The following is a 26,159-nucleotide window of genomic DNA, read 5'->3' as shown; positions in this document are numbered from 1 at the left end:
AAACATTTATTAATTTCTTTATTTATACATATGGAATAGCTAAAACAAATATTATAAATATTGAACACTGTTATAACCAATATCAAACAACTATAGCTACTTTGAACATTGTTTTTATAAACATTTTATAACAAAACTCATTTTTACAGCTATGTTTATATTACATGTTTCTTTTCCAATGTCTCAGCAATTTCATTATGGACTGAAAGACGCCAGTATTAACAATAACAACACTAATAATAATAACAGAAATGAAGTCTGATATATTCAGCAGCACCATCTTCATACGGTTTTACAGTCGCAACAGTTTTAACCCCTCCAGTCTGACAGGCCCATGTGATGGTTTCTTCAGACACAGACATGGATTTTACCTTCTGACACGAACCAGTATACCGTAAAAGGTAAAATGGATTTCCAGTGGGTAGTTTTATTTCTAAGACATCACTTCTATCATTTCTTGAAGACAAAAACAAAAAAGCTGATTAAAAACAAAATCGCTGTATTTAAAAAAAAAAATCAAAACGATGTCAAATTATTCAAGTAGATATATTCGATTTATTATTATTATTATTGCTTTATAAATTAAGAAAATATTTCAAATATTTAAAATGTACATAGATTATTCTGTATTCATACTTATAAAACATAAATAAGTTTCTGATCAAAATTCTGATTTAAAATATAACTAAGATCTGCTTATTATATTTCATTCTATGATGATTTAATTTTTGTTGTTTTTTTTATCTATCAACTCATAGACAAAATTTTGTCGTGTTACCATGACGTCATCAACATTTTTCTTCATGATTTCTTCCTATAAATAGGACTGAAAATTAAATTTTCAGGAATGATTGAAGTTTTTTCAGTTCATTCGAAATAACTTAAAAATAAGGATACACAATTTTTCTTAATTGTATACCACATTTTTGTATGTTATTTCTTCATAGAAAGAACAAACGTTGCAATAATTCAGTGATAAATCTCTTGGTTTTAGTTTGGTGCCCAAGGTTGTTTTCGCTCAATCGATTTATGACTTTTCAACATCGGTATACTACTGTTGCCATTATCAACATATACAAATACATGATTATTTAAACAAAAAATAACCCACCGCCAATGCTTATGCCTTGCAAAAGGCAATTAACATGGGGCTCCATTAACATATTTGGATTTGGTGATAACATGACTAAGTTGAATACCAAGTTTGATCATTGAAATAACAAGTTATTTCGAAGGGCGTAACTCATAGTTAAAAAGGCAATCAATTATGTAATATCAGCATTGCAATCAACTAAATCATATGTACACTTAAAAGAATACTAAATACTATCCCATGGAACAATATTCGTAGTTACTAAAAGCAAGCTTAAAATATCTTATCTCCCGAGGAGAAATTATGCCGTCGTATACATCAATATAGACCGTTGTACTTCAAATAGATTTCACGAAGAACCGTCATAAAACTTTGTAGAACGATAAGTTTTTATGTAATATTTTAAGTCACGGAAAGGAGGAAGGAAACGGAAACGATAATTCACTTCATCAATATAAAATGTTATAAAAGACAAATAAAAATAATCATATTCCGAGACATATAAACAGGATGCGGAGTTTTTCCAGATTTTGAGATGTCATCCTTTCTATTTACGCCTTGATCAGTGTATCATGAAAAAGAAACACAGAATGTTCAGTATAGATTAAAAAAGAAAATGCAATTAACAGTATACTGATGTTTGTTTTCATGTTTTTATCTCTAGTTAAAACAAAAGTAAATAAGACCGTGTTTTTCCGTATTTACCTACAACAGTAGTATATAATAGTGTTTGTATTATATACTCCCGATGGTAACGTCCCAGATTTCTCATTGGCATTCATGTTGCTTTCATCGTCCCATGTTATAGAACCCTCCGTAAAGCCTGAAAATAGTGACTTTTTTCAACGGTTAAGATTATTTATTTCACGAATACTGCATCTTTATAAAATTATTAAGTAACTGTCGTATTGCAAGTTTTTCAATTGTTGTTTTTGTTTTTTGCTTAACTTAACAGATAACAACTGTTAAACAGCTAGCTAGCTAAGATTTTGTGAAAACAAATTACATAAAACAATTTGTAGATTTGTTTCTTTGCTTGTAGAAAGATATCAAGGAACACGGCAGTTGATTTTGGCTTTTTGTGTTCTGTTTGGTGATTTACCTCTTCAATGTTTGTTTTTGTATATCCTTGTCTTTCAATTATCGGGCGTAATGCGTTCATGAAGAAGGTAAATCCAGAAAAGCGCTTACGACCATAAAATCAAAAACATATTGTTTTTTTATATTTGTTGTTTCACCGAATAGTAAATGAATATACTTCATTTTGTATAGAATTTCTGGCAATTAAGTCCATACCTTTAAATTGGTTTTGTCAACCAGGAATGATGAGACTTTTCTACCGCCTGCTATTTTTTCTCATGTAACACAATATTTTGCTTGTCATATCAACGATTGATGACTATAATGGTTTACTTTTACAAATTGCGAATTGGATGGAGAGTTGTCTCAATGGAACTCACAACACATCTTAATATATCTACTTATACATTTTAGATAAACAAATATTGTTGCCCTTTCTTTGATTTAGAAAACTGAATGAAATGAAAAAGACAGAGAATGTCTAAAAGATATTAAAAAATCATAAGACGATAAATATGTGGTGCAGTAATATCTTGAGTGTAAAACAAATTATGATTGCACCCGAAGGGATGACCAATTATATAATTCATGAAAGATACCAGAGGGAAAGTCAAACTCATGATCGAAAATAAACTGACAACGCAATGACTGAAAAAGAAAACAAAAAGACAAAAGACAAAAGACAAATAACAAAATATATTTATAACGTCTTACTGATTTCTCATCTAAAAATTTACAAGAAATTATTAAACGTATTGTTTTCAATTTTTTACATCACTGTGTCGATACCTCTGCTGGTGGACTTTCAGTCCCCGATGGTTTCATCAGCTCAGTAGTCAGTACTTCGGTACCGACATGATTTAACCAACTCTACTGAAATTGTCCGTTTATAAATTTTTAAATTATTAAGAAACTACGGTTTCAACTCCCTCAGGCAAAGTTGTCTTCAGATGTATTTGGCTATTTCTTTTTGGTATTTTTGACATATAGGTCTTCAAGGGTTTCGGCACTTATACATCTTCGGATTTCAAATGTTTGGCTTTGAGCCAAAAGATATGATTAAACGTGTTGTTTTCATTTTTTTCTGTAAAAACAAACTTATCGAAGTGTATAGGTCATTGATGATAGTTTTTCGGAAAAAATGTGAGAACAGGTGAACATATTTATTTTGCCAGATACATGTATCTTTCAGATCCTTTATATCAATTTATCATATACTTAGCATTGATATGATAGTTTTTGCATATATGTAATGAAAGGAAGTACACAAGCCATACTTTCCCACCCGGGCTGATATAACCCATATCAGGGGCATCTCGTGCACAAACGCGTAATAGTGCCTCTCGTGCAAGTTACTTCCGGTATTTCCAGAATCGTTTGTTTACTTTTCCATTGTGGGCGTCAGATTTTTTTTTTATATTATGACGTCACCGTTTTACGGGAACCTTTTTGAAGTCCATTTATGGCGGACAAATAGATGAAAACATGGCCAAATCCAATGATATAGATTTCCAAAATGATGATAGTTTATCATGAATTTACAGGATCTACAGGATCTATGTTATCCACATATATATCGAAGTAGTGATGCTATTGTTGGACAATTGTAGTGTATATTATGTTGGATGCATAATTTGACTTTTTTGTAAAGCTTTTGACTGTTGAAGTAATTTCATTTTGTTTTTTGCCTTACATAAGACAATTGTCGGAAGTATATGATAAAGTGATTAATACATGGCCTTTTCCATATCAGCCCGGGTATCATCCGTCAACCCATAACAGCACCGCGACTTCGTCTTGGGCTAATATGGGGTCTCAGGATGATACCCGGGTCGGTATGGAAAAGGTTATGTATTATTCTCTATATATACAGTTGATAATGTAATGCAACGGACATCCTTTTTAGTTTTGTAAGTGATATGCGTGTATGCTATATTGCGTAATGTATTTCATATGCCTACCTGTTGGACATGTGGTGTATTTCATGATACAATAATTCCCAGCAGGCCAGTCACTCTCACTGCCAGATGTTGAAGGTTTGGTGCAGAAATATACTCTTATGTTGCTATATTGGTCCTGTACAACTAGAAAATGCTTACAATTTAAATACAGCTATGCAATTTCTGCTTGTCAGTAGGGCTGCTTAATAAGTGAATGAATAAATATACATGATATGTGGCATGAATACTAATTAAACAAATATACGTAGGGACCAAATGACAATAATATGAACAATTTTATGTAACCACACGACTTCAACAATGAGCAAAACCCGTGATGTACAGAAACTATAAAAGACACGTAGCTTCCCCTATCCACTTTCAGTGGTGAAACCGCACAGCATAAGAAAAATACTGTAATAATTAGTTGGAAAGACTTTAATTTAAACGCGACAACAATAGTGAAAGTGTGAATTGTGTACGTATAACGGTGTATGGTGAACAGTGTAATGGTTTATGTATGAAGTATTTACCATTTCAGGACTGTATATTGACCAGCCGGTAAAAGTCTAGAATGGTCGTTGACTATAGGTAAAATACTCTCTTAAGTTTCGAATTTGTACGCTCTTAATCAGGTTAAAATTAGTCAATCAAACAAAAACCTAGATCACAAATAAAAAAAAAAACCAGTTATATTGAGGAGTAGATTGGATTTACATTTGAATCCGGAGCAGTTTCTGATAACTATCCTCCTTATCTTGTAAAAGGTAAAATCACAAAAATACTGAACTCCGAGGAACATTTTTAATGGAAAGTCTTTAATCAAATGTAAAAGATCAAAAACTGTCATATTACTTGGTAACAGACACGTTAACTACAAAAGCTATTCATTTGATGAACTTACACGTTGACAATGAAGGTGTAATTGAGGAAGCTATCATTTGAGATTATGAAAATTGAATTAAACTATCTTGACACATCTTTTTAACGCATTCAGTCAATTAATTGCTTCTTTTCATCAATTAGGAAACACACTTAATTCAAGTACATGCAGACGCTTGAAGAAGTGTTGAACTGGTAAGTCTACTTTTTCATCCAATATGATGTCTAATTCGCTTCCCTTGTTTTCTGTAATTTACTTATTTCATATAAGAATACACTTATATAAGCTTTGGATTTCAAATATTTTGGCCACGAGCATCACTGAAGAGACATGTATTGTCAAAATGCGCATCTGGTGCAAGAAAATTGGTACCGTTAATTTTATTAAAATGTACACCAATGGTAGTGTACAATGCAACATGCTTTATTCCGGTTATATTAATCCATGGCATTAACAGCAAATAATAAGTTGATTATTCTTAGCACTTAAACAGCATGACTAAATGCTATATATATCGAACCTGATAAATAAATCAACAGTTAAACAATTTCTTCGAAATGCATTTATCAAGAAATATACAGTTACAAGTACATACCTAAATTGACTGAGTTTAAACAAATAACGTCCAGTGGTTGCGGTCAGTTGATTAGTTTTTCTTTTATTGTGTTAGTATATTTGTCTTTTAAACAATACAAGATTTTGTTATGATTTTGCTTTTGTTTTTTTTTTAGCTGATTCAAAGATGAATTTTGTAAAAGCAGCTGTATGAATTTTGCCAGTTAAATACACATGAATAGCGACCAAATTGAATTATGAGGAACACCCATGGTAAAGGGAGTGATAGTACAGAATTTTAGTATAAATTTAAACTCTTAGAAGTCTAAAGGCATAAAACTGTAAAAAATATGCCTAATGGCTGTATGTTTTGTAAGCCTTATTAATTGTAGGATATGATTTTTTACAAAGTGACACAGTTTTAGTGGTAAAAAGAGTTCCTTTGGGAAATGCAGTGTCTTTATTAACAGACGTGTAACATAATAAGTTCATGGTTCCTCCTTGCTTAAGCCATATTTGATGGATAAATGTCTAGTTGACAGTCGTATAACACGCCCTTAGTTTTATTTTTATACAATAATACCGAGAACAAATTTACATGCTTTAAATAATTCACTCTTACATGAATTAAAAAACCTCTGCTGCGCATTTTATTTTTTATTTGTCATTAAAAATATTAAAAAATACATATATTGTACATTTACAATTTTGTTTAATTTTCTTATCGTTGAAAGTGCTAGTTTTGTTCAGTAAAGGTATTAATAATTTATATACTAATTAAAATTTGTTGGAACAAATGTCATATATATCATACTTCTAGGAATATAAAGATATAAAGTACTAAACAACTTAACCCGAGACTTTGAACCTGCAATAATATGGCCCTCTTAATGCTTGCAATGTTTCCACCAAGTAGTATAACAATTAGGTCGATAGTTTCAATGATAATGAAATAATTAATACTATGTACATTCAGCTTTGTATTTAACATTTTTATTCACTTATAATAAATTTATTCTTTTATATGGTTGATCGATATTTAAGATATTAAGCCTGCAATTATCCAATGTTCACCTTGAACATAGCATATCTGTACAGCTTTTTGTGGTCCAAATTATAACAAGTGTCGTTATACATTCCATGATAAGTGATAATTAAATCTATAAATTAAAAAAAAACTTTGGCAAATATTGAGACTTTTGCCTCAAGCTTCAACAAGATCGACTTTGATATCAATAAACAAACTATTATCAATTTAAATCTCAACTACAGATCAGTCTGGTACTGCAATTTTACAGGATTGATTGATTGGTTGTTGGTTGCTTAACTCCAGTGGCAAATATTTCATGCATATTCAGGACGAGAACAAGTTCACAATAAATACAATAGGTAGGTTGATACAATAGAGGCCACCATGGACGATGGTCGGAGAAATTTGGACTGCCACTGGAAAATGAGGGTATATTGGATAGGGATAGAAATTTTGCCTTGCAACAGACCACCTACGGACCCCTCAAAGAGTTGTTGCAAGGGTTATTAACGTGCAAAGAGCGTGGCACTCTCTTTACACGAGGCATCGGATTTAACGTCCCCCTTCTGACCGGACGTGACTGCGAACTTGATATATCTCGCACAAACAAACGGACGCCCCACTTCGGCAAGCGTTTTACTGCCGGTCGGGAGAAGACCAAGTGACCATATATCTATACCCCAGTCACCCTTGGGGTTCAATTTTACAGGAAGGTGCACGACAATCTTATTTGCTTTAGTATGAAAAGCTCGCTAAGAGTTGTATGAAATGTTGTGATTTTTAAAGTAAAAAACATTGTTGATGAAATCCAAGTAAAACGTACTGCTTGATCTTAGCTTGAATCGCATTCTCAAAAAAAAAATATATATATCGATTTTTAAATGCTCCACAGTTAAAACTTTCACCCAACAATTTGCGTTGAAATTTGATTCGATTTGAAAGTTTGTCAAAACCTCAAACATAAATCTAGTTTGTTAAATAAATAATTGAATGTTATTGTTCTGAATCAAGTTTAACAACTTAAATACATTGCTTTATTTCATTTTATCATTTTTTAACTGTTAAATCAATGATAAACTAATTGCTTTATATGGCATAATGTTTGTGCTGAAAAAGTATCATTTATTTCGCATTAAATCGTCGCAAAAAAATTGTTAAATAACAATAGATTACTTAAAAAACAATTTTATTTTCATTGAATCGACAATGTACGACATAAAAAAAAATGTGGGATATAGATTGAAGCACAACTTTAACGCTTGAAACTTAGTGGATAGTACCCATAACTGTTTAAAACAACATTCGTAGACACTAAAATGACAAAAATATGAAAGATTTCATGTAACTACATGGCTTTCAGCTATGAGAAAACCCAAACCATATAATAAACTATAAAATTTCACTTTACGTCCAATATTCGCGGACACTGGTGAAACAGGAAAACATGAGAACAAACTAACAATTAGTTGGAAATGACTTGATTACAACGGGACAACTTAGTGAACGAAAGGATTATGTAAATGTAACAGTGTATGGTGAACGGTGTAATGGTGTATATGTGGAGTATACGAAGGGATTATGTACATGTAACGGTGTAATAGTATATATGTGAAGTATACGCAATGGCAGGACTTTATATTGACCAGCAGTTAAAAGTCTACAATGGTCGTTTTCTAAAGGCAAATAAATCTTCAAGTTTCGAATTTTTACGCTCTTAATCAGGTCAAAATCAGTCAATAATCAATTAAAAAAACACGTTAATAATGAATGTGTAATTGCGGAAAACTTTCATCAAATTGTATAGAAATAGAAATTTGGTATTTTGACACACATTTTTAACACATTTATTCAATTAATTGCTACTTTTTATCACCTAGACAACCTAATTCAAGTACATGTAGACATTCGAGAAAGTGTTGTACGGGAAAGTGCGCTTGTTTATCAAATGTAATGCCTGACTTATTCCTTTTCTTTCTGAAAGTTAATTACTTTATAAGAGAATAAATATAGAAATGTGCACTAATAGTAGAATGTACAGGAAATGAAAACATGCTTTATTCCGGTTACATTAATCTATACAATTTACAACAAACAAACGAGCTCGAGTGTAATAAGTTAATAGTTCTCAGCACTCAGACAACATAACTATATGCTATATTCATCAGACCTTAAAAATGAATCAACAGACTCTTTAAACAAATCCGCAAAGTGCAGCAAGAAAAAACCACATAGCAACAAGTAAATAATAAACTTGATCGTGATAGTCCAATCAAATAACTAAAGGAGTTGCTGTTGTGGTCAGTTGATTGTTTTCCTTTGATTGTGTTAGTATAAACACTTTGATGTTTTTTTGTCATTTGGACTGTCTCATTTTATTATCACTCGGCTATTATGTTTTTTAGCTGAAACACCTTAGGAATTTTACCAGCTGAAATACACATGGATGGCGGCCAAATTGAAATATGAATTACCAAAGTAAAGAGAATGGCAGTACACAATTGTAGTAGAAGTTTAAACTTTAAAAAGTTTGAAGGCATATGAATGATGATAAATATTCCGCAGAGCCGTTTGTTTTGTAATGCATAGGAACCAGAATATAATTTTTAATGGACTTTTGTAGTACAAGTGACACAGTTTAAGTCGTAAGAAGAGTACCTTTCGAAAATCTTTTACTAGGGTATTTGATGGATTACTGTCTCATTTCATTGGCAAGAATATAGCGCACCCTTATTCTTATTAAATACAAAAATTTAAAAATACGAGCATGAATAAAATTGAGAATGGAAATGGGGAATGTGCCAAAGAGACAACAACCCGACCATAGAAAAAAACAACAGCAGAAGGTCACCAACAGGTCTTCAATGTAGCGAAAAATTCCCGCACCCGGAGGCGTCCTTAAGCTGGCCCCTAAACAAATATATACTAGTTCAGTGATAATGAACGCCATACTAATTTCCAAATTGTACACAAGAAACTAAAATTAAAATAATACAAGACTAACAAAATATATGCTTTATTTATCAAACCTGATAAATGAATCAACAAACAACGTTTAACAAATTCATCAAATTGCATGTATCAAGAAAAAAAACCCCTGTACCAATTAAATAATAAAGTGATAGTTTAAACAAATAAATTCAGAAGTTAAAAGTTTTGTAATGCATGTGAACTCTCAATTTTAGGATATGATATTTTACGAAACGTCATAGTAGAAATGACACAGTTTAATCGTAAAAAGAGTTCTTTTGGGAAATTGCATTGTCTTTATTAACAGAAGTGCAACCTATCGAGTATTATTTTATGTTTGCTGTTTGCTTAATGCAGTATTTGATGAACAAATGTCTCATTGGCAGTCATATAACACACCCTTAGTTTTATTTTAAACAATTTACAAAATCCTTTACATGTTTTAATTTTTTTGCTCTTAAATAAACTCAGGAACCCCTGCTGCGCATTTTGTTTTCCATTTGTCATTGAAAATATCGATCAATACAATACTACAATTTCACAAACACTTTCAATGATGAATAATAAATCCTTTACATGTTTTATTTTTTATTCTCTTAAATAAACCCAAGAACCCCTGCTGCGCATTTTGTTTTTCATTCGTCATTGAAAATATCGAACAATACAATACTACAATTTCGCTTTAATTATTCATCGTTGAAAGTGTTTTCCAAACGTATCTTGTACATATTGTATAAAACAAATTTCGTACAAATAATACAACTAGGAACATAATGTTCCAATGCAAAAACATATAGAATAACACTATACTACACCAAATGAGTCTACCATATGTCAAAACTGAAAGACGAACAAGACTATGATACCAACCTACTAGACCACCGTCTATGGAACGCCAACACTGTCTTGTTATGACCATTTTCTTTATATGATGTGCATTTACCTTTATATGATGTGCAATTGTCATTATATGATGTGCAAATATCCTTACATGATGTGCAAACATCCTTATATGATGTACAAACATCATTATTTGATGTGCAAACATCATTATATGATGTGCAAGCATCATTATATGATGTACAAACATCATTATATGATGTGCATGTATACTTATATGATGTGCATATATACTTATATGATGTGCTTATATACTTATATGATGTGCAAATATACTTATATGATGTGCATATGTACTTATATGATGTGCGAATGTACTTATATGATGTGCACACATTCTTATATGATGTGCAAACGTACTTATATTATGTACAACGATCCTTATATGATGTGCAACTATACTTATGTCATGTGCAAATATACTTATATGATGTGTACATATCATTATATGATGTGCAGTTACCATTATATTATGTGCAAATATCTTTATATGATGTGGTTGTGTCATTATATTATGTGCTTGTAATCTTATATTATGTGGTTTGGTTTACTTCATTATATGATGTCGAAACGTCATTATATGGTGTGCTTTCATCGTCCTTATGGTCAATGAACATGATTACGATTAGAATGATTACTGTCTACGTCATAACTGATTCCGATCTGCTTCTGTAAACTATAAACCCGGCTCAAATATGTGTCCATCGCTAGCGAGAGTGCAATTAATAGGAAAAATGAGACAATGCAATTTAACAAAATCAACGTTTTAAACAGTTCAGAGGGAGATAATTTAAAGATCAATTAATACAGGAGCTAATTGGAGAAATTTGCGGCTGTGGCGAAAATATGATAAAACAAATTTTGAGGCTCTTTATAGGTTGCTATTTGGGTTTAGCAAAAGCTACGTGTTGCAGGTCGTACTTTGACCTATGAGTGTTTACTCTTACAAATTATGACTTGGATGGAGAGTTTTCTCATTGGCTCTCATACCGCATCTTCTTATTTCTATTCATTGCACAATTCATCATTGAACTCACAGTCAGTTTTAAAAATATTTCACAACAATAGCTATAGAATTATCTACTCATGCATAATATGGCGAGATGGTTTGTTTTATAAACTGTTATTGAATAATATAAATGGTAAGATGTAGAATGTAATAATTACATTAGATGTATGTTTCATTATGATACTTTATTCTGATTGGCTAACTGCACATCACGTGTTATTCCGTAAGCAATTGTATTGCTCAATATAACTTTTCATTCATGATAACACGTGGCCCCACAATAAAGTGCACAGGTGAATTAAATAAAACAATAATAAAATTTGTATTTTGTGAAATATTTTTTTTTTTATATAGTTTACAGAAGCTGATCGGAATCAGTTATGACGTAGACAGTAATCATTCTAATCGTAATCATGTTCATTGACCATAAGGACGATGAAAGCACATCATATAATGACGTTTCAACATCATATAATGAAGTAAACCAAACCACATAATATAAGATTACAAGCACATAATATAATGACACAACCACATCATATAAAGATATTTGCACATAATATAATGGTAACTGCACATCATATAATGATATGTACACATCATATAAGTATATTTGCATGTAACATAAGTATAGTTGCACATCATATAAGGATCGTTGTACATACTATAAGTACGTTTGCACATCGTATAAGAATGTTTGCACATCATATAAGTACATTCGCACATCATATAAGTACATATGCACATCATATAAGTATATTTGCACATCATATAAGTATATAAGCACATCATATAAGTATATATGCACATCATATAAGTATACATGCACATCATATAATGATGTTTGTACATCATATAATGATGCTTGCACATCATATAATGATGTTTGCACATCAAATAACGATGTTTGTACATCATATAAGGATGTTTGCACATCATGCAAGGATATTTGCACATCATATAATGACAATTGCACATCATATAAAGGTAAATGCACAGCATATAAAGAAAATGGTCATAACAAGACAGTGTTGGCGTTCCATAACCGTCGATTAAGAATAAGACATTTCATAGTGAATGTATGCCCTTACTCGGCTGTTCAGTAAACATCTGTAATGGCTTTGCTTTATTATAATACTGTGCAACCAAATTGATGTTTGAATTGTTCCACTTGAAACGGAAACAATAATTGAGGTTAGTGACACCGTTGAACGTATAACAAGAAATGCAATATGTCAGTCTTTGAACCAGAAATAACTTATAGTATTTTAAATGTTTTACTCAAACATCATAGCAATAAGGTGGACAGTTTGAATGATAATGACATGTTACCATATGCATTCAACTTTGAATTTTTCATTTATATTCAATTATTGTAGAAATATTCCATTATATGATTGATCGATGTATAAAATATTAGCCTCAAATATTCAATGTCCACCTTCAACATACCATGCATATGTATGAAGCTTGTTATGTTCAGAATGATAAAAACAATACTTTAATTATATATTACTAAATCTATAGATAAAAAGTGGTTCGACAGATATTGAGCCTTTTGCATGAAGCTTCATACAAAATAGACTTTGATATCAATGAACCAACTATTATCAATCAAATCTCAACTACAGTTCAGTATGTTACTGCAATCTTACAGGAAGGTGAGCGACTTCCTGTTTTGCTGGCGTATGAAAAGCTCAATAAAAGATGTATGAAATGTTGTTATTTTAAAATTAGAAAAATCATTGTGGATGAAATCCAAGTAAAACGTGCTTATTGTTCTTAGCATTATTCGCATTCCTGGATATATCTTTATTAAAATGCCTCTGAGGTGAAAGTTTCGATTAGCATTAGCTATTTTGCATTAGAAATTCGAATTGATTTGGATGTTGGTCAAAATCTGAAACATAATTCGAGTTTGGTATATATAAATAAGTGTTATTTGAAGTGTTTGGAATCAAGTATAACAATGTAGTACATTAATTAATTTTATTTATTTTTTACGGCAAAATCAATGTTAAACTAATTGCATTATATAGCATAATGTCTCTGCACATTAATTTTCAATTATTATTATAAAATGACATTTGTTTAAAAAGAGTTGGTTTCTTAAAATACAATTTTATTTTCATTGAATCGATAAGGTACCAAATACAGTTTTCTGTTTATATTTATATTGTCGATCATATTTCTTAGTTTTATATTTCACAGTGAGTTGGGTTTTCCAGCGGAAATTGTTTATTGTTGGTGGTTTCCCCTTAATCGATGAAAATATGGAACGTATACAAACTTTAATTCAAACGGGATACAACAGCCTATCGTTTACCGTAATACCATTATGAAAACCAATATAACTGCAATAAATGTGCATATTGACAACACATTTCTCTTCAGTGAATGACTTATTTATCTTTTGATAGACAATGATTGAGGTCACTTGTAATCACATTAATAAGGGCATAGCACATAACCTCTTTATGGTTTCAAATTAAAACACAACTAAAACACTGGAGACTTGGTTAATAGTATCCAAAACTCTACAAAATCAATATGAAACCAGATTTATTTGGAATTCAGCTTACCCTAAAATGAAAGTTTAGATATGATGAAAATATTTAAATGAAAAAGTGAAAAGAATTATCCATTTTGTCTGTTAATAGACATTTAAGATATTTTTTGAACAAATAAATTAAGATTTTGGGTGTTAACTGATGCCAGAAACAGACAGAAACTGCATTTTGATTATACCACAGTCATTCTAAATGTAATGAAATGACTGCACGAATAATGCGATATATATAGTGCACTTTGTAAATACAGCTGTTTCACAAGATACGCCTCTTTTAGGGAGATATATAATATTGAAAGATATTTTGTTTTGTTTACCTACAGGTTACCATATATGATCTTTATGTTTCATCCCATAAAGACATAACTTGGGGAAATTACAAGTATAAAGACACATAGGGTATATGCGAATATTGAATTCTGAGGAAGGGCCCAGAAGTTCGGGGAAAATCATTGTTAAAAATATGTCGAACATATGTTCTGACCTTTGAATAAAATACAAGTCTATATTTTCAGAAGTGCAACATTTAATCTATATTCAATAACTAAACCAGTCATCTTAAAAATCCGAATAATCAAATATATATATTTTTCTATAAGATGAATAACTGCAGTGTAAAAAGTAAAACCTACACTGCTGCTGGAGCAGATAGTTTTGAATATAAATATTCTTAATGGAAATTACCTGTCATGCTCGTAGAGACAACATAGCCATTGTAACGTTGGTCATCTTCAGTGTCATGGTACCTGTTGCCTTCCATCCAGGTGATATCATTTCCTGGACATCCAACAGCGGGTTTCATTAAACTGTATGTTCCACCTGGCCATGATACAACAGTTTCCACAGTTGTTGATTTAACTGTAGTAGTAATAACTTCAGTCACCTTTTCTGTCGTGGTAAATGTTTCTGTACTTGTCTGCAGATTTTTCACTGTAGTTGTTTGTATCGCTGTAACATGATGACAATATTTTGTACTTAAGCAATGAAGCTAACACTATATATTTAGCAGGTCTTTATATAGAAAATGATTAATCATGTCTTGAACTCAGCTAGTGTGATTTCTTATTTTAGAAAAACAAAATATTGAATTGGACAAATCTAACATGGAATGATTCATCAATGTGATGTAAAATATATGAAGATTGATTTGATATTTGATATTTGGTGTTTTAACGCCAGTTTTAAGCACCGCATTTAGACTATTTCGTGGCGGTCATTTTTTATTGGTGGAGGAAGCCTGAGTGTCGGGAGAAAACCACCGACCTTCGATAAGAAAACTGACAATCCTAGTCAATAATGATTGGAGTCGAGTGCACCTGCACGAGCGGAGTTCGAAAAATATTCGAAGAAGAAACTTATAAAGGTTTAAGCTTGAGCGAACACACAAATATTTATGTCTGTAAAAATAAACAACTCGTTACAAATTTCCGAATCGTTTTCTGGATTAACCTTCTTCAGAACGCTCAAAGCGGAATATTTGAAAGATAAATTTGCATAAAATCGAAACAAGAAAAGAGCTATATGTCAAAATTTAGGTGAGAATGTTTTCGTCTAAAAATTTGAACGTGCCCGTTCATGAACAGAATAAGCTGAAACATGTACTCCTTTTGCTTAATGAAAAAAGAAGGTAATGAGTCGATATTTATTCTAAATACATCGGATGGTTTCCGATTATTCTATTTTAACTATAACTAATCCATTTGTGATATAATAATGAACTATTAAGTATTGATTAGATCCTAATAGTTTCTGTATTAATGAATATGCAGCGGAGTTGACATTTATCAACCAAATAAAAAAGATAAAAAATATTATTAAATTATCACACTCACTGATATATCTATGATCAAATGTCAAAATGAAGTGAGACTCAATTTTATACCAAAGACCTGATTTTACACCTTATTTCTATCATTAGTGCTGTGTCAACGCTCTACAGCACATACATGTTGGCTTTATTGTCTATCACCAATTGAACATGAACTTGAAATAAAAGAATACCGCAGATAATCATAAAGGTCTAGTTCAAATTTTCGACTTACAACTGACAGTTTGATTCAGTTGTAAACGTAGGTAAACATGGGTTTTCAGCAAAAGAGATAAAATGAATTTTCTCATAACGTAGTACTGTTCATGAAGATGATGCACTGCAAAATTAAATTAGTATACATTGCTTACCATTTAGAGGTTGACTGAAGTTTTCTTAATGACAACGCTGAAGTTATAACATCAAGATTTAATGGACGCATTCAAACATAATTGATAGTTATGAAATGGCATTTCCAAAGACGATTCGGATACTAAAATTGTGCTAGCCACATTGTCCCCATTTTTCTTCGTTACAATAATCAAGACAGGTTCGACAAGTGGAGTAGAATAAACGTATCCTTCGGAAATTCCAGAGAGTGTATACTTGAGTGTTGTGTTTTATAAAGTGTGGTTTGCTTGCCCTTTGTGATCTCCTATCGTCATTTTGTTCATAAGACATTGAATAAAGTAGTAAACTGTCGTTCAAAGTAATGAATCGAGTGAGAGAAAACAAATCCGGATTTCAAACTAAAACTTAGGAAAGCACATCAACTATATGAGAAAAATAACAAAATAATATAAAAACTGAAGCGCAACAAAAGACAATCGACAATGCAACATACATAGAAACGAACTATTGTATAATAACTGCCATAATTCTAACTTGGTACAGGAAATTTTAAGAAAAAGTTTTATAGCAATGACTAATATATAACTAAAATAAAAATATTACATGACTGGAATACAGTACAAATAAATACAAGAACACTCGAGACAGAGAATAACATAAAAAAGATAATATAATAGTACATTTCAACATGTTGACCACAGAATAACAACGAATACCTAAAATGATTTAGGACAATACGCAAAAACAGCATAATAGAATGACGAACTTTGCGTCATACGAATGTATAAACGCCACAAAAAGTAACGTCACGGGCAAACTTCTGAATATTGGATATAAATCACGATTAGGTTAGTAATTATGGTATTTGATGTTTTTTTATAACAATAACAAGAAAATCAATATGGAATTGTGTTAGTAATTGTTCAATGTATATGTTCCAATATTGATAAGATGTGAATTTCCATTGATAGTTAGTGGATACAAATAGACCAGATTTGTAAAGTTTAAAATATGTTGTGGCACATATATTCACATTTTGGCGCAACTGGATACCCCCCATATAATAATTTAATACTTAAACAAAAACAGAGAGAATCGCATGACCTCCAAAGAAACAGGAACAGTGGTGTGAACAGGATAAGCATCTCCTACTTTTCATGTATTACTCACACTGCATATCCTCACTCTAAACAAATTTCACAATCAGAAAAAGTACATAATCAGACGACTTTTCTGGTTAACAAAGATCATAGGCGGTGAAACGTGTCATCATTGAGTTATATTGTTTAAAACAGAAACAATGATGTTACTAAAACATGTTTAAAACGTTACGATAGACTAAAATGTCAATATATATGTAGAAAATACAACAAACACGGAGCAATGTATAAGTTGAAGCTTTACAGGTAGTGCATCTATGTAATTATAGTGGACGCACAAAGAACAAAAGTAAAATTTACATGTTACATGTTCTGAATGTTTAGATAATAAAATATGGAATGTAACAATTTCTTATTTTTTTCGTTTATATGTATTTGGTTATAAAATCTGCATAGCTTCAAGCTGGGATTTGAATGTAATGAAGGCCAACGCACTACGTATGGCACGTTCACCAACATGTTCACGAAGTTTATAATTACATATTCTTGCAAAGAAGAAGGAAATACTACATTGCATAAATGGCAAATTCCTTACAAAATATAATTAACAGAAAACTGAAATGCCGATATGAGGTCCTGATGAATAGCTTGTACGACTATGGTATACAGCATAATATAACTTACATAATTATATAGAAAAAGAACTGAAATTATTATTTGACCTTTAAGGATGAATAAAAAAGTCTACAAAGTTTACGGTTAATGCGAGTTAAAGGTACAATATTTAATTGATTATTAGATTGTATACGAATATGAATAATTTCAGTCGTTCTATGACAGGTTTTCACCTCATTGTTTTTTATTGATTGATTGGTTGTTGGATGTTTAACGTCCAGTGGCAAATATTTCATGCATGTTCTGGACGAGAACAAGTTAACAAAAAATAAAATAGGTAGGTAGTAATAAATAATGCCACTCAGGATGATGGTCGGAGAAATTGTGACTGCCACTGGAAAATGAGGGTAAATTGAATAGGAATTGAAAAAGAGTGGCATTCTCTTTACAGGAGTCATCGAATTTAACGTCCACATTCTGACCGGACGTGGCTGTAAACTTGATTCATCCCGCACAACCAAAACGAACGTTTTTGTTTTTAACGTAGTCTTCCATTAGGCTTCAGCGTCAACTTTGAAATTGAATGTCGGCCTGGATTAACAATCGCTGTGAAGTCCCTTGTTATATAATTTAATTGTCGATGTAACGCGTCTTCTAATTGGCTGACGTCGTTTTGTTTATCATATCATAGACACAATTTTGTCGTAAAATGGAATTTAGAATCAAATTATAAGAAATAACTGTAATATTTTATCTATCTATTCGAAATAACATAAAAACAATGTGGTACGCACTGTTAAATAACCCACTATGCGTGTTATTCAGTGTGCACCACATTTTTTTATATTATTTTTTCATAGACATAAAATATATTATAGTTATTCCTTAAATAACAAATGAAAATGATGATTTTCTTTTTATAATAATGACAAAAAATTTGAATAAATGTAACATGTTTTTAGAAGGTCGCAAATGGAAAAATTTACTAGATGGAAGAATGAATTCAATAAATATTATAATAACATACTAATTTGTATTTTTTTTAAACGTAGTCTTCGATTAGGCTTCAGCGTTAACCTCGAAATCGACTATCGGCTAGGATATACAATTGTTGTGAAGTCCATTGTTAGATAAAAAATGAAAATGATAAAAAAAACAAAGACGAAAAATTGAAGAAATGCAACATGAGTTTAGAAGGATGCAAATAAAATTGACTAGATGGAAGAAGTTATTCAAAAATATTATAATAACCTAATACTTTGTATTTTTTTTATTTTAATGGACAAACCACATGACTTTATTCTACCATTTTGTTTTCTTTCAAAATGTATTATACATATCCGGAAGAACATTTCAATTACAGATGCATTTTATCCTCTTATCTACTGATATTTAACAAATATTGAAATGTATAAGATTTTATTTTGAAAAAGCTAATGTTTAATACCAATATGGTTTTAATAACTTTAACGGATGTAAACATATTGTTCAATTAACAACAATATATATACAGAAAACACGCAAGTTATTCAAAACAATATCATGACTCATCGATCATCATTTGGGTTTTTCGAATGGCGAAGTGCATAATTTGATTGATGCGACAAGCAAATTCTATTTCTATCAAAAAAGACAATCTTTCCGGGTCATTCAAAATTCAATATAAACAAGTTCGACATATTGAATATAGGAGTTTAATTAAACTATTGATAATGACTTCAAGGTATCCCCACTGATGCACTTTCGGAAATAATATTATACTATACCACTACATATTGATACAAAACTTGTCATTAAGGTGGTACCTAACACTTTCACTGAGATAAATTTGGCTCGTTTGATTTTAATAACATTTTGACAAAGTATTTACTTTGACCATTTAACAAAAATATAAAAATTTCAAAAATTTTGAACCAACCGTTTTGTCAGAAAAAATACACTGTTTATATAGCAGTTTGAAAAACACCAATTTTGAAAATTGAGAAGCTTAATATTCCCTTAAGATCCCAACGTAATTAAAACGTTTAGATGACTTTACAGAGTTATCTCCCTGTAGTGTTAGGTACCACCTTAACCTGAACAGTAAAAAGAAAAATAACATAATTAAAAACTAATTATTTAATTGAAGGTCATTCCATCCGATACGGTATATTTTGATGCTAGAAATATAATTTTCCGTGCCCAATGATTACCTTTTGTTTTCTCATTTGATAGTTAACTTGACACGGATTCTAAAAATATATGGTTCTAAATACTTTTACAATAAATAAATACAAATAATGCTACTTCCGGTTTACAAAAGGTAATTTCCAGATGATTGTTTCAAGGTCATATGACTTGCAACCTAATGCACAAAGTCTAATAGGTTTATTATGTATGAATTAAAATTCAAAGCAAAGGTCAAAATCTAGAACGTCAAATCAAGCTTTGACTTCGACTACAATTTCAAGGTCATGAAACAAGGGTCTCAAATAAAAAAACTCTAGGTCTCTACTATATATTGTTAATGAGTTATATTACATACGACTAATATTAGATATAAAAGAGAAAACAACTCCTATTAAATGTCTACATACACTTTCAACTAAAATTTACGTGTTACGACATGTCCCAATTAAAAATTCTGTGAAAATATTTTGTCCGTATGTTATAAGATTCTGAAAATAAGTGATAAGAAGCCAAAATCAAAATCTTGAACATTGACCTTTACCTCATTTTCATTTTGTTTTACCAAGAACCTCAAATCCAAAGATTCTAGGCCTCTATCGTTTATGGTTTTCCAGTTACATATACATTTAACTTACATCAAATACAAAGGGGGAAATAACTCTCATTTGGTATCTTTATATGGCTTCGGTCTAAATTTAACGAAAACATCCTGAGGATATAACGGCCAATTCAGAAAAATAAATTTGTCGGTTTTTATACGGTTGCGAAGTTTCAGAAATAAAAAAAAAAAAAAAAAAACAGTGTTGGGGGGATAACTATTAAATGGAAAAGTATTCGGCTACGCAATGTTAGTTACAAAAGCGTACAAAAGAGGGACGAAAGATACCAGAGGGACAGTCAAACTCATAAATAAAAAATAAACTGACAACGCCTAGCTAAAAATGAAAAAGACAAACAGACAAACAACAGAACACCTGTCACAACATCGAAAACTACTGAATAAGCAACACTGGCTCCACCATTAACTAGGGGTGATCTCATGTGCTCCGGAAGGGTAAGCAGATCCTGCTCCACATGTGGCACCTGTCGTGTTGCTTATATAATGACAAATCCGGTAAATAGTCTAATTCGGTAGGTCACATTCATGAAAGGGAAGGGGATTGTATTAATGACGTTAGGAACATATCCGATATCATTTGTGAAACGGTTATTCCATAACAGTCAACCAAGTCGTGATGACGTCCGTAAAATTTACGAAGGGATGATTATTTCAACTTCACCATATGGAACTCTTGGTTTAATAGCTTCCTTGTGAGCAGTAACCTTCTATCAAGATAGGAAATGCAAGCACGGGAATATCATATCAATTAAGAGATATGTACCCCGTATGCAGGTGCTGCTAAAATGTTGTTAGTTAGAAATGGAAAGTTCACTATTTGAAAGCTGAAATCATCTCTTTTGTCGTAAAGTTTTGTTTTCAACCGACCCTCATGGTCAAGTTTTAGATGTAAGTCAAGATATGAAGCCGATTTAACTGTATCTGTTATATCCTTTATCTCTAGTTCGATTGGATAGATGCGTTCAACATAGTCACCAAATTTTGAATTATTTAGTGAAAGAACGTCATCTTTATAGCGGAAAGTAGAGTTAAAGGATATTGCTAACTTCTTATCTTTATTCCTACGAAGTTCCTGTATGAAGTCAGCCTCATAAAAACAAAGAAACAATTCGGCAAGAAGAGGGACACAATTGGTTCCCATTTGAATGCCGAGAGTCTGTTGAAAAATAAAGGCAACAGTAGTATACCGCTGTTCAAAACTCATAAATCCATAGACAAAAAACAAAATCGGAGTAACAAACCAAAACCGAGCGAAACGCATTAAATATAAGAGAACAACGACACAACATCGAAACGCAACACACACAGAAACAGACCAATCATCAGACAAAACACCACGAGAATAACAAATGTAACATGAAAACCAAATACATGAATTTGGGATAGACAAGTACCGTGCCACGTCTTATCTCAATATCTCAAAAATAAGAGAAAACACAAACGACTCAACGTTAAAATGCAACACAAAGAGAAACGAACAATATATAACAATGACCATCTTCCTGACTTGGTACAGAACACTTTTAAAGGGGAATAAAAGTGGTGGGTTGAACCTGGTTTTAAGGCATGCCAAACCTCGCACTTTAATGGCAAAGTTAAATATAACATTGAAATGACAACATAATATTACAGGACTACAATACAAATAAATAGGAGAACATATTAGACACAGAAAAACATGATTAATAGATAACAAAAAGCATCAGGTTTAAAATTCAATACGCCAAAAACGCGCCTTGCCCACACAAGACTCACCAGTGACGCCCAGATATAAAAGATCGAAAGTGAAAAAAGTACAAAGTTGTACAGCACTGAAGATCAAAAGTTGAAAAGGTTTCGCAAAATACGGCATTGTTTTTATGCCCGGGATAAGAACATTCTTATTATATAGAACAATTCATGCTATTGCAAACAGTAAATTTTATCAAATGAATATGAAAGAGATATACACAAAGAAACTAAAGTATTAACTAATTACAGAAAACTAAACCTGAATACATAACGCCTAGATATAAAAGATCGAACGTGAAAAAGGTACAAAGTTGTACAGCACTGAAGATTAAAAGTTGAAAAGGTTTTGACAAATACGGCATTGTTTTTATGCACGGGATAAGAACATCCTTATTATATAGAATACTTAATGCTATTGCAAACAGTAAATGTTAACAAATGACACGTTCTCCGAATGTAACAAATATGTACAAACTGTACGATATCATATTCCAAATATCTCAGCGACATCTTGCGAAGCATCAATACAGCGAGAAAAACAAAAAAGGCGGAAGAAAAAAAAAATAATCAGAAGAAAAGCAATAGGTCTTTCCACGGAAAAGTGGAAAAATGTAATTACCGAAATGCGAGAAAAATTCATAACAGAAAGTTCACTTTTAATGGCAAAATCAAAACGCAAACACATCAAATGAATGTAAAACAATTATTTAAATCCTGGTACCTTTGATTACTTTTCACACTTCTGGATCGATGCCACTACTGATAGATGTTCCGTCCCTGAGGGTATCACCAGCCCAGTAGTCAGCACTGCGGTGTTGACATGAATATCAATTATATTGTCATTTCCATAAATTTCCTGTTGACAAAACTTTGAAGTTTTTGACAAACTAAGGATTTTCTTTATGTAATTTGGGTCCTCAATGCTCTACAACTTTGTACTTGTTTGGCTTTATGACTATTTTGATCTGAGCGTCACTTTTGAGTCTTATGAAGACGAAACGCACATCTGGCGTATTAAATTATAATTCTGGTACCTTTGATATCTATATTCATATTTCTGATTTAACTGTCTGATCATTCGGAATAATTATAATTATGTGGAGAAATTATTTTTTAAAAACGCTCTGACATAGTTGTCGTCAATTATTTCATGATTATTTTCATAAGAACGGTGTTCAATGGTGAAATAATTTGTTCTTTTGTTGCACATTACTTTTGAATAAAGATACAAGAAGGTTTGAAAGAAATTGTTAACATAATTCATATTTACTTCATATAAAAAATACTATAAGCCATTCTGACCAAAGGATTGGCTTATGTTGTAACATAACAGTATTGTATTTTCCTCGAGTAAATAGATATCTTGGCATGTTTTTATCTGACTTTTTATGAAGTTTCTACACTAAATCTCTTGGATGTTGGATGTGTACGGATTGATAATTTAGTCTTTGATGCTTTTCTTATTAGTTGTTAGGGTCTTTGAACTAGCTGTCAGTATTCGCGAGTACTCTCAGATCAGTACAATGTATTTTTGTTGTTAGGATATACAAGTACACGGCCCCGTCCACCCTGTGTGTTTGTTAGATGTATTTCTATTTGTTTCCATCTAATAAGTTGAGCCTTGTTCAACTAATGTTTATAGTTCGTTCTTATGTCGTACTGATACATCCCTGTCCAAAGTTATGAGAGGGTTGGGATCCCGCTAATATGTTAAACCCAGCAACATTCTGCATGCATGTGCTTGTCCAAAGTCAGGAGCATGTAATTCAGTGGTTGTCGTTTGTTGATATTTAACATACATGTATTTGTTTTTCGTTCATTTTTTATACATAAATTAGGCAGTTAGTTTTCTCGTTTTAATTGTTTTACATTTGTCATGTCGGGGCCTTTTAAGCTTACTATGTGATATGGGCGTTGAGCATTGTTGAAGGCCGTACGTCGATCTATAGTAAATTTCTGTGTCATTTGGTCTCTGGTGGAGAGCAGTCTCATTGTCAATCATACTACATCCTCTGTTTTTATAAAACCTAAAAACGTTAATTCAAATAAGAATTCAAAGGTCAACAACTGTTCGTAAAAAAAAACCTATGTACTAAAAGTAGCAGAACTAGGCTAGTGTTGTTGATTCGCAACCTCTTTTAGTTGTCACTGTAAAAATGAAAAAAAAAAAACAGTTTTGTGTAAACCGTTCATAAACTGTTTTGGGCTGTACCAGTGGAATAACAAATCAACAAATGTTGTGAATACTCAGTTGGATAACAAAAATAAGTGTTGTTACTTCTCAGCCCTCCTCTAGTTGTCCCGGTAACTGGAATAACAGGACAGGAAATTTAGCGAACCGTAGGATCAACTGATCTAAAACCGAGTATTTTGAATAAGAAACCCATTTCAACTATTCTGACCAGGGCATCCCGCTTCCAATCCACAAAATTGGTGAAAACGCTACTGTTGTGATTTCATCACATAGCAGTCAAACTTGTGGAGTATTAAACACCACATAAAAACTAATAGAAATCACCATACAAAAAAAAACCCGATACAACTCAAATTCAGAAGACATATACAGTAACTTGTATAATTAAAATCATACTTGAAACTTCCAAACTACAACTTCTTAAAATAACCTAAAATTAACTCGAAAACGAAATAAAAAGCAAAGTGTCATCCACTTTGTGATCAGCTGTCACCATTTCTCAGATGTAAGGCCAGACTTTACACACTTTTGTTGCGAACAGTGTTGAAACACAATTCCGCAGAATGTCGAAGACTTAAATTTGTAAGCATACTTTCCATTCTCAATTTCCTGTCATTGTAGAAAATAAAACTAAATCTTTTTACCCATGTTTCAAACCGTATTATATGAATAATTCGATATGAAAAACAAGATAGACTTGCATGATACTAGAATTAATAAGGCACAACAAAGTTTATATATTTTATCAAAAAATCTACAAAGCCAAAAATAGGAGTTTTTAAAAGTTAAATTAACTTAATGCATGTTTTCGTAATACTATGTATTTTTCTGTTTTAGTTAACAGTAAATGTTGGAAATAAGCTTTACAGTATATGTAAGAAAAAAAACCTAAAGGCAGCGAGTTCCATACTTTTATACTCAGATGAATAAAATTAACGTCTGTTCTAAAGGGTATAAGGATGAAAGTAGTTAATAAGCTTATGAAATATAATAGCAGTCGAATGACAAACTAACATTCGAAAAAAAGGCATAACAAACATTCTATGAATTACATGACATGAGTAAAAAAATATGTACCATTTCAATTAGGTGCAAACTGACAGGTTCTATATATACTTGAATTTCAAATATTCTGTAATCAGCGGTTCTGATGAAGATAAATCCAGAAAATCTTTCGGAAGCTTAAAATATTATTTTATTTCTGATATAATTTGTTGGACATTGTTTATGTATCAGCTAGGTTTTGTTTTCTTTTCCGAGTTTTTTCATTTGAGATTTGATATACATGTATTTTCATTCAGTCTTGTATTGTCATATAATGTTTTTAACATTTACAAGTCCATTTTCTATAAAAGTTAAATACTAACCTTCATTTTGATAAACAAGCGTTGTGTCACTGTCAATAACTTCTGACGAAATAACATGTTTGTGCAATCTGCAAGTGAAGTTTGCACGTGAAAGACTGGACGCTGTACATTGCGCCTCATTTGTACACAATAATCCACATAATACTAAACTATATCGTCCAATTTGTATAGAATGATACG

General features: G+C 31.4%; 1 protein-coding gene across 1 annotated transcript; it reads right to left on the bottom strand.

Annotated features, from left to right (window-relative positions):
• LOC143049336 (uncharacterized) lies at window positions 1–26,159 on the bottom strand. The gene is made up of 5 exons (XM_076223007.1): window positions 25,980–26,159; window positions 14,711–14,974; window positions 4,135–4,257; window positions 1,799–1,916; window positions 1–456 (listed from the first exon to the last, which is right to left on the bottom strand). The coding sequence occupies exons 2-5, from the start codon at window positions 14,826–14,828 to the stop codon at window positions 234–236; spliced, it is 582 nt and encodes a 193-aa protein (XP_076079122.1). The 5' UTR covers window positions 14,829–14,974; window positions 25,980–26,159; the 3' UTR covers window positions 1–233.

This window comes from Mytilus galloprovincialis, chromosome 10 (assembly GCF_965363235.1).
Source record: "Mytilus galloprovincialis chromosome 10, xbMytGall1.hap1.1, whole genome shotgun sequence".
Taxonomy (NCBI): Eukaryota; Metazoa; Mollusca; class Bivalvia; order Mytilida; family Mytilidae; genus Mytilus; species Mytilus galloprovincialis.
Note: the sequence above shows the minus strand (reverse complement) of the source record. Positions and strands in the feature narration are given on the sequence as shown.

Bases quoted from the DNA above. Each gene is read 5' to 3' on its own strand.
- LOC143049336 (XM_076223007.1), bottom strand. From the start codon at position 14,828: ATGAAACCCGCTGTTGGATGTCCAGGAAATGATATCACCTGGATGGAA. The intron at 1,917-4,134 runs GTAGGCATATGA...CACTATTTTCAG, and splicing joins ATACACCACATGTCCAACAG to GCTTTACGGAGGGTTCTATA. The intron at 457-1,798 runs GTAAATACGGAA...TTTGTCTTCAAG, and splicing joins ATTATATACTACTGTTGTAG to AAATGATAGAAGTGATGTCT.